General features: G+C 40.8%; 1 protein-coding gene across 1 annotated transcript; it reads left to right on the forward strand.

Annotated features, from left to right (window-relative positions):
- Nucleotides 1-10,522: 10,522 nt before the first annotated feature.
- On the forward strand, nucleotides 10,523-11,868 carry LOC140948927 (snaclec coagulation factor IX-binding protein subunit A-like). The gene is made up of 2 exons (XM_073398190.1): nucleotides 10,523-10,577; nucleotides 11,417-11,868. The coding sequence occupies exons 1-2, from the start codon at nucleotides 10,523-10,525 to the stop codon at nucleotides 11,866-11,868; spliced, it is 507 nt and encodes a 168-aa protein (XP_073254291.1).
- The last annotated feature ends 5,214 nt before the right edge of the window (nucleotides 11,869-17,082 follow it).

Raw genomic sequence — 17,082 nt, forward strand, 5'->3', positions numbered from 1 at the left:
TAAAATTCGTTGATACCACTGGAAAGAGCGCCTTAAAATTAGTGAATTTGCCAACTGAAGTTTGAAAGTGATTTGCTGAAAACTAACGAAAATCAGTAGCACCTCAAAGTCATGAAATTTTGCAGACGTTTTATGATTAGACTTGCCCCCCTGACCATACCAACCTCGTTGCTAACATGCAAACGTCTGTTAATTTTCGCACCTTTGCGAAGCTTCATTTCTTCACTCGCTTACGACGTATCACTTTCAACCTTGACAGTTATGCTACTGAATAGCCCACTTCCGAGTTCCAGAAACCCTCACTGTCAAAATGAGGCAAGGTACACAACCTTTCTTGTGAAAATGAGTTTTATTTGCATGAGAATCAAAAATGATTTCCATATCAAAGGCTGAGCACCTACCCTCGTTTTGAAACAGAGGCCCGGGGGAACTCGGAAATGGCCTATTTGAAGAAGCTCTTTCCAGTTGTGTCGACTGATTTTTCCTAACTTGTCCATGTCAAAAGTTGAAAAAAACCGTGGAAGGGTCTATGGTGGGTTCACTTTACAGAAGCGTGCAGGTAGGACATAGCTCTATAAGAACTTGAGGCAAATTGTATCAGAGAAATTTCATGCGCGGAGAATTTATTTGCCAAAGGCTTTGGACCAAATTTTACAAAGTGAAATGTCGCGGCACCATCGAAATACGGATGAATGTGCTATGTTAGAAAAAAAAATTGCGATACCTTCAACATCATTAATCTCGCGAGGGTACCTGCAAATTTGTGTCGGCTTCCGCGAGGAATTTTCAGGAGAGTTGCGATCTTACTTAGGCCAGCTTTAAAGGAGCCGTCCAACTAGGGTTCATGTAATTTGTGATTATGCTCAGGCCAGGAGCAGGCCGGCCTATGTGATTGGCTCCTGTCAGGATCTGAAAGAACTCATTTGAAAGTGCTCTCGCACTAATAATAATAATAATAATAATAATAATAATAATAATAATAATAATAATAATAATAAACTTTATTTATATAGCGTCTACATCATTAACTGTTCTAGGCGCTTTAAAATATCACAAAAAGTGTATTAAAACTCTAAAAAAAAGGAAAAACGCGAATTTGGTGTGAAATCGGTCTGCCAGTAGACTGGAACGGTTAGCGCATGCGTAATCCTTGCGACTTTGACTCGTACGTGTATTTTGTCAGCATGAAGTGTACCTTCATGGATAATAGTCTTTCTATTATAAAAGCGATATGAAATGACTCAGTCAACATGTAAACGTGATACGAAATCAAGAAGTCATCCCGGCATGAAACTCGCGCCGGTGCGAGTTTTCTCATGTAAACACCCCCTAGCAAAACGTGGTTATAACACATCTTAGATATGAGCCAACTAATTTGTTGTTTGTCGTAGTTCTTTGTAACATCAAATTCAACGTGGCAGTTAATTTAAATTGAAGTTTGATTATAACAGCGCGCGTTAAAACCTCAAAGCAGCACGCGTCAACTTCTAACTAAGAATTTTTCACTCTTTTCAAAAGTCTTTTTTCATACCGAGAAAGAAAATATTTTTATTGTATTGAGACGGAAAACTTTCTCTTATTTGAACAGAACTGAAGGCTTTGCAAAAAATAAATCGCACACGCCATAGCGAGCAGGAGTCAACACTCACGTCATTCGCTCAATATCTAGCTAATCAAAACAATTTAATTTTCTTACTTGAACAGGGGCCCGTTTCTCGAAACTCCCGTTAACTTTTCGGGCCCGAAATCAAATATTCAAATCGAAATAAAAAGAATAAGAGCACGGGTCCTGGCTAGCAAACTACTGCATTTTGTTTCGTTAACTGATAGTTTTATCATGTTAGATGCAAAACTATTGAAACCTCGATCTTTAATGGAAACCGAGACAGCTTATCGGGCCCGTTAATTATCGGGACTTTCGAGAAACGGGCCCCACATCTCGACCTCAGCGGATCGGGCAATAGAGAGCACGAGGGCGAGTACGAGTACGGGATGTAACTTTAACGTGTATTCATAGTTGAAAAAATATCCAACCCGGAAAGCTTCATTGTACTATTTTTCACCTGAAAAATTAGTGAGGTTGTCTTTATTGGAGAGGTTTTAGCCTTTTCTCGGTCGCAAAATGATTTTAAGCTTCTAAAATTAGATAACTTATCCTCCCCACTACGACATTCTCGCTAAGACTCGTAGTCATCCTCGGAGACCCAGGGGGAGATAGTGGGGGCGAGGGAAAGTCTAAATGGGCGGAAAAATATGGCACGAAGAAAAGTAAAGAACGGCGAGAAGAGCCCCTGGGGACAATGTCTTACCAGACCAGTTCCAAACGGTCGCCGCTGTTCTGGCTTCTGATCGGTGGCAGAAAACTTGTGTTTTTCTGGCACCAATCAGGAGCCAGAAAGGCGGCGACTGTCTGGAACTGGTCTGGTAAGACATTGTCCCCAGGGGCTCTTCTCGCCGTTCTTTACTTTTCTTCGTGCCATATTTTTCCGCCCGTTTAGACTTTCCCTCGCCCCCACTATCTCCCCCTGGGTCTCCGAGGATGACTCGTAGTAGAATGACGACGATAATGACGACTACTATCACGTTTTCCCGCAAAAATGACGCTGGTTCACGCGCGGGCGCGCACTACTCAGTATTGAGAAAATCTCGTACTCGTAGTCGTCCTAGTCTCAGAATCAAAGCTCTCTACTAAGATAAGAGATCTGGCCTTACGAGGTTAGCTTAAGTGTCCAAAACCCAATACTATTAAGCTTTTTGACTTCAGGAACGTAGTTTTTAAAAAGTAATACTATCCTTGGTTTGCACGTGATGTCACTAAAAATCAAACTAAGAAACTACCGATTCTTCCGAGTTTCTACTTTCACGAGGTATTACAGCACCTAAATACCGTTATATTAACAAATTTTTGGTTCCAAAGGGTTCTTCGTTTTGCGAGAGAGGACGCTTGAAGTTTCAGGCTTTTGCGTGACGCGGCCTTTAGCTGACGCCCAGGAGAGCTCAGAATAAATATTACTTTAATCTTTATGAGTTCCTCAAGTGAAGAATTCACGCATTAGTAGGAAAACCCGAAAACAGATGTTTCTGTTGGTATCCGGCGGCCATATTGGTGTCCCTGAAAGGGACTCCAACATGGCGTTTCCATACAAAGCTTTATAAATTTTGGTAAATCGTTTTTCCGAATATCTCCCATTTGAAATATTGCACAGACCTGATTTTTGGCAAGATGTTTTGTATATTTATCTTCTTTCATTTCCCAGATTCTAGACGTTCTGTATTGAATGGTTTGCATTTTTATTTTTCATTGTGTGACAGTGCAAACCGAGAATAAATATGCTCGATTTTTACTCTTATTTGTCGTATTTTGAAGCTACTGGTCCATTTTAGCTCAGTAAAATATTCTCTGTAGCCTGCGTGTCCTGTGTGGCATGGCGGTTTTGTCGGATGCACAAATGCACTGCTGGGTGGCCAAGCCGCAAAAGTGCGCGTGAACGAGCTCCAGCCCCAATCTCCTCACAATTTCACTGTCCTCGCCCAACTTGGCTTGTTTGCCTGTCCTACCAAAACCGTCATGCTGCGCAAGCAATGCTCTCTGTAAAACACTTCCGCCTTCGAAATTTATCACCTAAAGCATATCGACATATCGGCTGCAAAATCAACGGACTAACTTTGTCTCTTAATGACGCGACGGACATCAGCCAAGATATACGCCATCTCGTGTCTGCTGCCTCGCTGTACGATCCACGCGCGACAAAATTTTTAACCTCGTCTACGCCGGGTTGGCCCTCGCTTAGTTCTTGATTTATGTCCGAGAGGTCGAGCTAACCCAGGCTGAGTATTAAAAAATACAGCTGTGTTTAGATGCAATGTAATGAGAGGGGACGACTTGAATATAAAAAAGTGATCTTGAATTCTTTTTTCTGTCTTTCTCTCTTCTGTCTCTTATGAATTACTATAATTTTTGGGTTAAGTCGAAAGCAGATTCGATCCGCTTAGCATGGGACAGTCTATTTTCACTTTTGGGAGAAAAAAGGACTTTTATTCAACTAACATGGCCAGTCAAATTAATGCCATGAAATCTATGACTTCAAAGTATGCATTTAAATCGTTTAATTGATTTAGTAAAGTAAGCCAACAGGTAGGGCAGAAAACGACGAAGAAATTGTTTTATTGATTAAGTAAAAGCGTTTATCGTATAAACAGCAATGAAATACCAGGTGAGCTTTCACGCGAAAACTTGATATCTTCACATGTGAAAATAACATGTTACCACCGTTCATGGCTACATAGTAAATCGCGCCTTTCACACCAAAAAACTATTAAAGTGAAACGGTTTGGTAGTTCATTGGTATTTATATAATAAATAGAACATGAAAAAATATTTCACGAGTGAACGCAGCGAACGAGTGAAATATTTTTCAACACTCGAAGAGAAATTTCGTAGCTCCGCGCGGCCATGTAATATCCTCTATTTATTTCACGATTTTCATTTTCAAACGATTCATTTTTGGAGCCGTAGCTAGATTAAAGGGCCTATGTCGTGGCTGTCTAGCTCAAATAGCCCTCCTTATATGCACTATGGAACTTACGTTAAAGGAACAGTATCCCGTTACTGCGCATGCACCAAACTTTGATTTTCTGACAGCGTGTCGCGAAATCAAAAGATGCGAGGAGAGTAAGAGAGCCTTGAAAAATCCGTCTGCATCGCGCTTGGCCGAGTTCAATATTACACTAAAACTTCTCAGGATTACAGATCAATGACATATTGTTCCCGTTAAGTTCCGATTTGGGCGAAATGGGGATTTTTTTTTTCGCGTTACCTTTATTGCCGTTGGCTAGAGGACCAAAAGATGGGAAGCGCGTGTGCATAATGGGAACACTGTCCCTTTAACCCCGAGGGGGATTAATCCCTTATATTGAAGCCATATAGGTATGTGCCGCCCCAAAGGGTATGGTTCTCGCGCCGTTGTAGTCTGAAAAAAGGGAATAGACTTTGCCCATTGTGGTCTGGAATCGGGTATGGGTTCGAGGGAACTACAGGAGTGTATGAGCGTCTTTATCGTTTCAATTCCAAATGAGTAGAAAGAAAGAAAAATGTGCAATTTCGAAATGGATTTTAAGAAATCTTTTTCTGTTGCTGTTCTAATGTAAGAATTGATGACATAATTTTTTTAGAGGCAAGGTCTGAAAACGGATGTGAAGTGTTGTTTTTTTGGTTTGAAATAGGGTCAGGATTTGAAGAACCGGCAGGCACAACCCCACCAAAATTTCCCAGGAGTACCCCCCGGGACGTTAACGAAGAAATTACAGTGGAGCCTCGATATAACGAAGGACCAAGGGACTGGCAATATGTTAGCCTGCGAGCCAAGCTCTCCTGGGCGCTCTGGCGGCGGGGCGGGAGAGAGAGCGCTAGAACGCCCCGGAGGCTCGCAGGCTAGCAATATGTGTCCGCTATAACGAGGTTTCCTTATATCGAGGTTCTTTCCCCTATATTTTACTACCACTGAGGTAAAAAAAAATCGTTTGTAATACCAAGAAAATCGTTAGAGGTTCGTAATATCCGGAGGTTCCACTGTACCTATAAATACCAAAATGCATAACGACGTCAAGTGACTATCGTAACAATTGATCATGAATGATTAATCTCGCGCTTAGATCATTGCGGGTATTTGATATCGAGTGATTGTTTGTTTATCTGTAATACAACTACCATATCGATATCGAGTGACTATTGTATCAATCCATTGATTTATCTCGCGCTTAGTAGATCGCGGGTATTTGATATCGAGTAAGTTTATCTATAGCCTGCGTGGCAGGCGTTAAAAGGGGAAGGGGGAATTTGGGAGCGCGAGAGCGCGTGGGGCGCGCGAGGGAGAAAGAAAACGCGCGCGCGTGGTCTCGCGCCCCAATTCCCTTCCCCTTAGCCTGCGTAGCAAGCGTTTCCAATCGAGTTATTTCGCGAAAGTTAGAGCGGGAGCAAAAAAGAAAAAGGTGGCAAACCCCACGATTCTGGAAAACGCTCCTTGATATTTCACGGTTCGGTTGATTTGTAAATTGACAGCTCGTCAAAATAGAAGTATAACTAACAGGTTTTCCCTGGATTACCAGATTTGTAAAATTACTTTGTTCTCTAATAGAACACGTTCCAGGCGATTGCAAAAACTGCAATAAAAAGGTTTAGGATAAAAGAAGGTTAAAACTTTGAGCGATTGCTGCGGAATTTCTTTTTTGTGTGTGTGTGTGGCTTTATCTCGTCTGAAACCTTGTCGAAACGTCAAAAATGATTTGTCCGGAACAATTCACTCCGCCGGCTATAGTGGCTGCTCTTCAGCCCGTGTCGAAACGTCCTCTACAATACATGCCGCTAAATTTCCAATAAACAATCACCCCACGCGAGAAAAGGCGGCACCCCCGCCGCGTGTCGCCTTTTCTCGCGTGGGGTGATTTTCACGCCCGCTCGCGTTTCGCTCGCTCTACTATCCCTGAGGAAAAATGGGGGACTACTCGTAGTCTACGATTCAAATCAACATCAGTCCAAAGCATTTGTAATCTGCGACCACAAAAATGATGAAACCAGATCTGTGACGCACGTAAACAAAGCATACCTGGTTTGATTGATGTTTCGAGTGCTAAGCAATCAACACTATCAGCACCGCGCCAATCAGAAGCTGCTTTGGTGGGCGAACGCAGTTTTTCAAAATCGTGGGGTTTGCGGGCAAGCGTTTCCTTCATTCCCCTCCCCCTCTCCCATCATTCCCTTTTTTTTCCCTCTCGTCCCAACTTTCTCGACGAACTCGCGAGGAAACGCTTGCCACGCAGGCTACTTTCCCTTCCCTTTCGAACGCCTGCCACGCAGGCTAGTTTATCTATAATACAACTACCATATCGATGTTGAGTGACATGCTCGTATCAACTGATTGATTTTTCTCGCTCTTGGATCGTGGGTATTTGATATCAAGTAAATTTTCTGTTTATCTGTAATGAAAGTTTTAGTTTTCCGGGTCTTAGTTTTCCGGGCCTTGGTTTTCCGGGTCTTAGGTCTTATGTCTTGCTTTACCGGACACCCGTAATCCTGGCGTAATACCACTACCATATATATCGATGTCGAGCGGACTATATATCAGGGGCACCCAACGACAATTTTCGGAAAATTATCTGTTCGGAAGACGATTTGAGATCTAGAATTTTCTGATCATTTTCTGTAAAATTTCTTTCTTGCCTGCTTCTCCTAGGATTTTCGAACATCAAAAAAATGGTATAATTGCCCATTTTTAACGGATTTTTACCCTTAAAAGGTCACCTAGAATTTTCGGGAGCCTTTTTTCTGACTGAAAATTCTGACTACACTATCACGAAACATTCAATGTGAAATAGTTTATTGAGGAATGGTCAGTCAGTCATCCGACAACAACAATGTGTCGTAACATATACTTATTACAACATAGAATATGCTAGCAAGTCTAACTTGAAAAGCTTGAAAAATTAAGTGTACCACGCCAGATACGAAAAACCACTAAAAAACCACTCTTTAGATGTGGCAAAAAAATATGTGGAAACGTATTCCCCATCTAATGCAATGGCACGGAACCTCGGGGAAGAGGTACAAACAAACGCATAACTCCATAGAAAAAATTCAACTAAATTGACAACAGCAAACAGAAAGACTGACTGAGCTAGAATGATTAATATTCCCCGCTAAGACATTAAATACTCAAAACTCTCCCCTGAGAATACTAAAACCTCTCAATCGTGCCATCAGAATAGCAATTTCTGACTAATTCGTTCCTAGTCACTCAACCGTCAGAAATTACATTTTTCGGAAAGGTAGATTTTGATCCCTATAATTTTCGGATCACTATACTTTCAGCTAGGAAATCCGAACAGATGAAAAATTTTTAGGGGATAAAATAAGCCTTTATCTACTGTTTAAATACCAAAGTGCATTCAACAATGCTATGTTCATGTGGTTTTGAACTATATTCTCGTTGGGTGCCCCTGTATATATTGAAAGATTGATTTATCTCGCGCTTAGATTGCGGGTTATCGAATAATGTTTAGTCTGTTTAGTCTGTAATACAGCCACAATACATGGGCACCCAACGACTGCTTTAGGTAAAATATCAGTGATCAGAGGAACAGAAGTTGCCTAGAATTTTCTACTACATGAGGACGGCTAAAAATGTTCTAGATGACAGGCCATTCATGTACAACTTTCGAAGGTCATCTAACAAATGAATAATTTAAGAAGTCTTAATTCTTCTTCTTTGGAACCTAGTCTTTTAACAAATAGCCACAAATAAATGGGTCTATGTCATTGAAAAGAAACAATATTTTATCTTTTGCATTTGAATTAATAAAGCTTGGATATCTAGAAGTAATATCATCATAGAATTTTTCTCTTGCCCGAAGCGCGTTTCCTTCTCAACATGCATTAGATAAACAATTTTGACATATTCTGGAGTTTTCAGGAATTTTTTGGACACAATGTCCACCAGTTTCAATTCTTAATTTAATCATATGGTTTCCTGATCTCAATTTCGCAACGGATTGTCTGTGTTGCAAATTTCCATTAACTAAAAAGAAATACTTCCAGCCAACCTCGAGTCGTTTTAAGGGAAGAGTGAAACAAAAATTTCTTATTAGATCGTTGATTGCATGTGTTGAGCGAGTGGGGCGCGAGACGAGCGCGAAGCGTGAGAAAAAACACTCCTCCACGGTTTTTTATTGTCATGAACCAAGAACGAGAAGTCCAAAGACTACTGCAAAGCTGATTTAAAACAACGTGTATTGTTTTTTATAACAATATTTCGGCTGGCCATACCAGCCTTCTTCAGGTTCACAGATGTTACTAGCGGGATCTTCGTCCACAGTTTTTGCAGTTAATTGAATCTTATATTGTCATGCCCGCTCGACGAGTCTAAGGAGAAAATAGATCAGTGGCCCGGGGGCCCGGGCCCCCCCTTATTTTTAGACCAAACCGAGGCCCGAAGGGCCGAAAAAAGTTTTTTTGGAGACCGCCCCGCCCCCCTCCCCCTTATCTCAAGGTCTGGATCCGGCACTATAGTTTCACTATAGATGGTCTGTGAACAGGGCGAGATTACAAAGTGATTCAACGCCTTGTTTATGTACTTGTATTCAATGAGGTGAGAAACATCAGTACGCTTGTGTTCTGCAAAAGAGAGTTTAAGCAGCGACGTTTTCGAGCGACGTACGTCAACTTCGGAAGTGGACTTTTTGCACACTTGAGCCGTGATTTTAAACAAACTTTTGGGCAAATCGCCTCTATAAGAGTAAAGACGCTTGGCCATGCATACAAATTTGGTGGCCGGTCAAGGCATCCTTTAAAAAAGAGGAAAAAAGTTCACTTCCGGTTGATGTGCGTCGCTCAAAAACGTTTTTAAACAGTCGTCCCATGATCAATCTCATTACTACTTCATATTAAAATAAAAGCCAAGAAAAGCCCGGGAAGCCACCACTCTGAAAGGAAGTTGAAAAACGGACCCTAATTATACCATAAAACTTGTAGGAGCGGGCTTGCACAGTGTTCATTTTGGCGCTCCCTTCGAATAGAAAGATCGATAAATAATGGTGTGTAAATAGGCTTAGACTACGAGTAGTCCCCCATTTTTCCTCAGGGATAGTAGAACCAGCGAAACGCGAGCGCGCGTGAAAATCACCCCACGCAAGAACAGGCGGCACGCGTGGGGCGATTTTCACTCGCGCTCGCGTTTCGCTCACTCTACTATCCCTGAGGAAAAATGGGGTACTCGTAGTCTAAAATAGGCTTTTTCCGAGTCAGTGCCCTAAGCCTATGCCTCCGTCAAAGCGAGAGGCTATGAGCAAAGCTACTAATATAAAAATGATTTGTTAGTCTCATGCAAATAAAACTCATTTTCACCAGAAATGTTTTGCAATTAGTTTCCTTTTGAAAGTGGGAGTTTTTGGAACTTGGAAATGGCCTATTAGCCGCTGACAAATCGTATAGACCTAGCGGGGTTGAAAGTGGTGCAAGTCTGGTAACCCGGCTAAATGCCTGCGATTTGATTTCAACCACTTCATTTCTGCTGGTCTTTCTCCCAGATGATGTTTTGTCATCAATGCAATGATTTATTCTTGCCGGGAAAAAAGGGAAATTATCAGAGCCCAGAGGGTTTGGCAATCGGATTCTTATGTTTTTAGTTATGCGAGCTCTGCTTTGAATTTCTTTGTTGAGAATTATTTATGATTTGAGAAACTGCATCCCACATATCTGGTATCGCGACATCTCCAAGTCGCCTTAAAAACGATGATTTCACTTGTTTTTACTTAAACAGTTCTTAGCATCAACTGAACGTTTATCCTTCCCGAGGCAAGGACTCTGGGATACAAAACCTCGGAAGAACGAAGAAAGCTGAAGAAAAGAAGCGAAATGAAACTGTTTTCAGTGCTACCATTATTTCTCTCAATCAGCTTATGCTTACCAGGTACTATGTACTTCATAAATCAGTGTATGAGAACTACAGACCGTTAGGGTTCCTCTAACAAGATGGGAGAAACTAAACTGGGGATTAAGAATTTAAAGGAACTGTTTCACTGTAGCTGTTAGTCGTTTTTGCCAAGTTTTGCCAGCTATTGCTAAGAAACTAAAACTTAGGGAAGAAATTACTTCCAAATGGCAAATTCATTATATCTTCATGGCAATAATGTCTTAGTCTCAACGATGTACAAGGTGATAAAAGCAACGGATCTAAAATTTGAAAAACTCACGGTTTAATAGGCTGAGAAACAAAACCAACTAATTTCATTAATGCGAAATCTTTTGTATTCGAGTGCATATATTTTGATCGGCCAGTTTAGTAATGGCAGAATTAGGCTAATCTGCGAAATTTGGGCTTAATTTCGCGGCCCAGGCCTCTTGGTTTATTGACATGCCACTGAGAAATTTGTCTCTGCTCGTTATTTTATTATGTTATATTTTTATTTGAGCCGTTGTTGATTGGTGGAGAAAGTTGACTTTCAAAGATCCCAACTGAAAGCCAAAAAAGTTTGAAGTAAGTTCTGTTCTATTTAATTTTAAGGCGTCAAACTTAGATCCAGCTTTTGCTGGCCTAAATCTTTTCTTGGACTTGGATGCGAGGATCTTTGTTCATTAGTAAAATTTTGTTGTTCCCGCTTTGTAGCTCGTACGCGGCTATTTTGGATACTGAGAGCTCCGATCCCTAGCTGTATTTTTCTATCGGCATTTTAACGCCGTTCTCCTCCTTGCCTCTTCCCACGACTGCAATTCGTAATTTCACACGTGAAAATATGAAGTAAACGCCAAAATTAAGGTGCAACTTGTCACCCATGACATTATTTTAATTGTTCAGGCCATAAATCATTAGTATACCAAGTCTACCGCTGGTTAATCCATGATTCAATGCATTTCAATTTCTTTTAGGTTGTTCCTTGGGTTGTCCCAAAGGTTGGACGCAGTTTAGAAGCTACTGTTACCTTGTGAGTGGCTCTATCAAGAGCTGGGACTACGCCCAAGAGTTCTGCAAACAACATGGAGGAGAGCTTGTGAAGATAAATAGCTTTGAAGAAAACGAGTTTGTACTCAAGCTTGTTAACCAATGCCATCAATCTCTTAAACAGGTTTGGATCGGACTCAGACGGCAACCCGGTAAAGCAGGGAAGTTTCTCTGGTCTGATAACTCAATCCCTTTCTTCAAGAATTGGGCTCCTCATGAACCGAATGGAGGAGAAGGCGAACCATGCGGCCACATGTTCACGGGGCACAGGGACATGATCCGTCGCGCGTCTGGTACCTGGAATGATCTCCCTTGTAGGGGCTCGTCCTATCTTCCCAATGGTTTTGTCTGCAAGAGGCTGAACCGTCTATGCTCTTGATTGCTGATAAGGAAACTACACTCACGCGATCAAAGCCGACGTTAGTTGACGAGATTTCCCTTCTTCAGTCCTTTGATTCAAGTATGGACAATACATCCATGTAACCAGGCTAATAAAAAAAAGTTCAGTGTATAGATGTAAAATAATGTAATGAAGGCTTGAAAATTAAACAGTGATCGTGAAGATGATTCTTCTTTTCTCTTTAGTGAATTACCACTAACTATTTTCTTAAAACAGGGCTGAAGCCACGATTTTCTTTAGCAGGCGAAATTTCATGCAATCCACTGTTACATGACTTACCTCTCAGATCCTATCGTTTCCATATGTTTCCACATCCCCTGCTTACAATTGCTTTCTTATCAGTATGGTGAGGTGCGGATCTATGGGGAGGGTCCAGGGGGTGTGTACTGTCGCAATTTGTAATAATCATCGCACTTTGTAATACCTGTCGCAACTTGTAATACTACTGTGTCGCACTTTGTAATAAAAAAGTTGTCGCAATTTGAAATAACTGTCCATCGCACTTTGTAATAAACTAAGCTGTCGCAATTTGTAATAATTCCATCGCACTTTGTTATAAACTTGAATTATTTTCTTTGGTCAAACATGAATGTCTTCAGTTATATATTTTTCTGCCTTAATTAATCACATGACCAACGAGAATCGCTTTTATGAAAGACATGAAACTTCCTGTGACATGTCACCAAAAAAAAAATATGAATAATTACATATATTTGAATTCAAAAATATTTAAATAACAAAAGCGACATTTAACACCAGAAAATTCATGAATAACTTGACATTCGTCGTCCCAATCCATGTTTGCTTGCCACGTGACTCGTGAAGTCTTCGTGGGGGGGGGGGGGGGGAGTAATCCCGTATACATGTATGGGCTAGGTAGGTAAGTACCGCTGAGGATCTCTAACCTTAAATAGGGTATCATTTTTTACCTTGTTGGCTTTGTGTCTATGGCTTGATCCTTAGATAGGGTAACTCATATAGTAATGGATGGTTTGGTTTATAGTCCTTTCAATTTTTTTGGAAAAAAATAATCCTAAACACGCTCGGAAGAATTGCAAGGTCTTACGAGTTGTACGCAGGAAAGAAGAATTTTTACTATCTCCACGGTATTTGCTTTAGAGGTTCCATAGAAAAATTGTTTTAAGATGGAATAATACTCCTTTTGCCCCTATATAGGACCAAATCAAGAGAGAATAATGGAACAAATGCATGGTCAGCCGGCTCAGTGTATCAGCCCAAGTGAGTTTTAGAAAAACAAGTACATACAAAGGTATTGGCCAGCGACTAATTGGATTTTGTGTTTATGTTTCTGTTTTGGTTCGACGGTTTGCCACTGGTGACGTTTTTGTTTATTTGCAGTAACTTACCTTTTGGATTTTTACAGGAGTCGTCTGATTAAGTTGGCCAAAATATAGAAGCCACCATTACTTCTTTTAAGATTGCGCGTTAGACAAGGACGGTGTTGTGTCAAACTGTTATAAGATCTAAAAAGAAGAGCTCTCCTGCTGTCCTTATTTGAATGATGTAAGGCTGGATGTTACGATTTGTGGAAATTAAGTGCCTACAATGGCTCGTTTGTGTCTAGTGTGTCTAGATTTTGTACTCTGACAACGCTCTGCCCAGTGGCACATCCCCGTATTGGCCATATAAGGGAGTACGCCCCCCAGGTAACCATTGCATGCAAACCATCTAGTAGAATAGCAAGGTTTAAGAATATATAATTTCGTACATCAGATAACTAATCAACATTAATCAAGAGCCATAATCGTTCTTGCGTTAATTAAAAAAACAATGTTTAGGACCGTGCATAAAGCTGTTAAATGGTTTGAATGAGCGGAGATGACCTTGCAGACGTCATCATCTTTGTTTACAAAGTACCATTCATATTTTGGTATTATATTAATGTTGACTGAGTAAGTTGAGTCACTCTCAAAAAATTATTACAAAGTGCGACGGAATTATTACAACAGCCTTTTCATTACAAAGTGCGACACGGTTTATTACAAATTGAGACAGGTATTACAAAGCGCAATGAATTTATTACAAATTGCGACAGGTATTATAAAGTGCGATGATTATTACAAATTGCGACCGTACAGGGTGCGCACCCTTCCTTGAGATGACCCGCGTATTCTGTATTAAAATTTGTTTACGTCACCAGTCATTTACGGCGAGCACTCCTTAGTGGTGCACCCCTCCCCCCCCCCCCCCCCCCCCTTAGAAAAAGCCTGGACCTGTCTGAATTGGGTGGTAAATTTTAATACATTTTTGTTTGGTTAACCCCTTAGCAACGGCAAGCTAGCCGGAGCGAAAACCCGCATTTTTCAGCTTTCTTGTTTAGCAAGCTTTCTTTTTGGACTGGTTTTCGAGATAGTCCAGGATTGAACTCTAGCTGTTACGAAATTTACAAAGATCACAAAATTTTGCAAGAGAGTTTAGAAAATTGCGAAAATAACTAAAATAACGAAATTTTGCAAGGCCATTAACGAGAAGTGAGGAGGGAATGAAAAAGAAGGCCGAAGAGGCCCTCGACGAAACAGCGAAATATTGCTTTATTTTCCTATATTTATACAGGATTTTCCCCTTCAGCAAGGCCGATATCAGTGGGGGTCCTGATGAATTAAAAATTAAATACATGAGAATGCAATCAAACATGAAATGGCAGATATTTGAAAATGTACTATACAGCAATATTACAGAAACAGTTCTCAGCATATTCTTAAATTGTGGCAGAGATTTGCACTGTTGTTTGCTGAGTCTGGGAGCTCGTTGTAGGTCCTTGATCCTCAGTGAAAAATTGATTTTTTTTCCTAAACTCAGTTCTCACAGCTGGAAGTACAACACTTAGTTGCTCCTTATTATATAATTATGGCTGTCTGACTCGCTGTGCAGTGTAGAAGGATCTGTGGCTAGGTACAAGTCCGATCCCTTCAAATACTTGAAAATGAATGTGCACATATGTTGCTGCCGTCCACTACGTAGCAGTGGCGGATCCAGACATTCAGATAAGGCGGGGGGGGGGGGGGGGGAAGGGGGGTGGGCGGTCATCCAAACCCTGAGATAAGGGAGATGCCCGGTCTCCAAAAAAATTTTTTTCAGTCTGGTCTAAAAATAAGGGGGGGCGGGCCCCCCGGGCCCCTCCCCTAGATCTGCCACTGCGTAGGTTCGCCCAGCCAAGTTGTGAGAACGGGTCCTTGCTTGCTCCTTCTCTTAGAACAACCCTCGCCGTTCTCTTCTGAAACCTTTCAAGTTTCTCTACCAGGGTAGACCCCACACTGTTTCAGCAAATATCACAATAATCCAAGATTGGCAAAATAACAACAACAACAACAAATTTTATTGAAAATTGGAAAATAACTGATTACATTACTTTCCAACCCGCAAATAGCTTATAAACTAATCGAGGCGGGGGGAGCTGAAGGCATATTACAAAACAAGATTTATATATAGATGGACTAAATAACAGTGAAGACACTACTATACAGTAAATAGAATTTAAACTAACATAAAACAAGGCAAGTACATAACGATTACGAAGAGAGGCTAACCTAAAGTATTAAATAACTTAATAAGACGGGAGAATTCGACATAATCATCTTCTAACCGCAAGAAATTTAGTAATAATTCCTTTATTTTTTTACGAAAGGACGAACGTTTAAGTATTTTAATCGAATAAGGAATAGAGTTCCAAATTTGGGCACCGATTCTCGTGGAAAAGCCATACATTTTATCGGTTCTAGAGAACTTAACATAAAGCGAGTCGCTAGAGACAGATCTTGTTCTGTAGTTATGAATCTGACTTGTTTTAACGAACTGATTGAGTATACTAACTGGTGTTGTCTGTCTGTTGATATCATAAATAGATACAATCTCTGAAAAATAGGCTAGGCAGGGGAAGGCAATTTGATTTGAGAAAGAAGGGAAAGGTGTGTTCCTTAGACTTACTGAAGTAAATGAGACGTAAGGCCCGTTTTTGTAGAGTTACGATCTTTCTTTGAAATGTCAAGGCACAGTTTCCCCAACCACAAATACCATAAGTCAAGTAAGGGACAATTAATGAGTTGTAAACTGAAAGTAAAACACGACGCGGGGCATAATGTCGAATCTTGGCCATAATTCCTATCGACTTGCTGATTTTGTGACAGATAGATTCGATATGGTATTTCCATGAAAGATTTGAATCAATCATTAAGCCAAGATATTTTACATAATCTTTCATTTCAAGGTGTGCGTAGGTGTTAGTCACGGAGTCAAGAATTCTAATCCTAGGTATGAAGGGCATATTCTTTTGCCGGAGACGAAAGATTACAAAGTTTGATTTTTTTATGTTCAAAGACAGTTTGTTGGCCTTTAGCCATTCGTTGACGTTGCCAAGCTCGCGATTAACAAGTGTTTCGAGTTCCCGTAGGTTGTTATTTGCAAGTACACTATTATACTAGTATCGTCAGCAAAATATAAAGGCTTAGTAGACGGTATTGGCTGCAGATAATGTTAGGTGTGGTCTGGCCCTACAGAGTGGTCCCTACCGCTGTGAAACCTTCTTAGCCAACCTATTCACGTGCTCATTCAACGTTAGACCATTGTCTGTCGAAAATTACCAAAACTACGAAAATTGCGAAAATAATAAAAATTTACGGCATTCATGATTTCGCTTCACCAAATCAACAGGGTTGCAAAAACATAAATTTTTCCTAAGCCCAGCGATAAGGACATGTACCCACTCAAGCGTAATATCAATGGTAAGTTACGAAATTTCATGATATATCTTTTTAACTACTTTTCTTCGTAACCTGCTGCGATTATATAAAGATTTCTCCTTCAAAATCTTCTAAACTGGTCGTGCTTAAACCCAGTTCTTTAGTTCAAATGGAGAAAGTTTCGAGGCAGTTGCTAGGCTAGAATATCACTACTAGACCCTAGCCTGTCTGGGTTGTAAGACGGCCGGGTATATGCAGTGCTGCTGAACAGGGTGTGGTTTAGCCTCATGGGCTATTGACTCAGAACCCACTCGGGCTCAACGAATAATTGTTAAATAGCCGAGCTCTCGCGCGCGAAGCGGGCGCAGCGGAGCACGATGGGGTAAGAAACTTTGGTTATCTAGGGCGCCATCAATTCAACCTAAATTTCCGGAAATTTCGGTCCAAAACTCAATGGACCGGTTCAGTCCAACCGGAAAAGTTTCGATTAAACTGG

This window comes from Porites lutea, chromosome 9 (assembly GCF_958299795.1).
Source record: "Porites lutea chromosome 9, jaPorLute2.1, whole genome shotgun sequence".
Lineage (NCBI taxonomy): Eukaryota > Metazoa > Cnidaria > Anthozoa > Scleractinia > Poritidae > Porites > Porites lutea.

What these genes read in the sequence shown, in the direction of transcription:
- LOC140948927 (XM_073398190.1), top strand. Translation starts at nt 10,523, where the DNA reads ATGGGAGAAACTAAACTGGGGATTAAGAATTTAAAGGAACTGTTTCAC. An exon ending in GGAACTGTTTCACTGTAGCT is followed by an intron (nt 10,578 to 11,416) that starts GTTAGTCGTTTT and finishes AATTTCTTTTAG; the next exon opens with GTTGTTCCTTGGGTTGTCCC.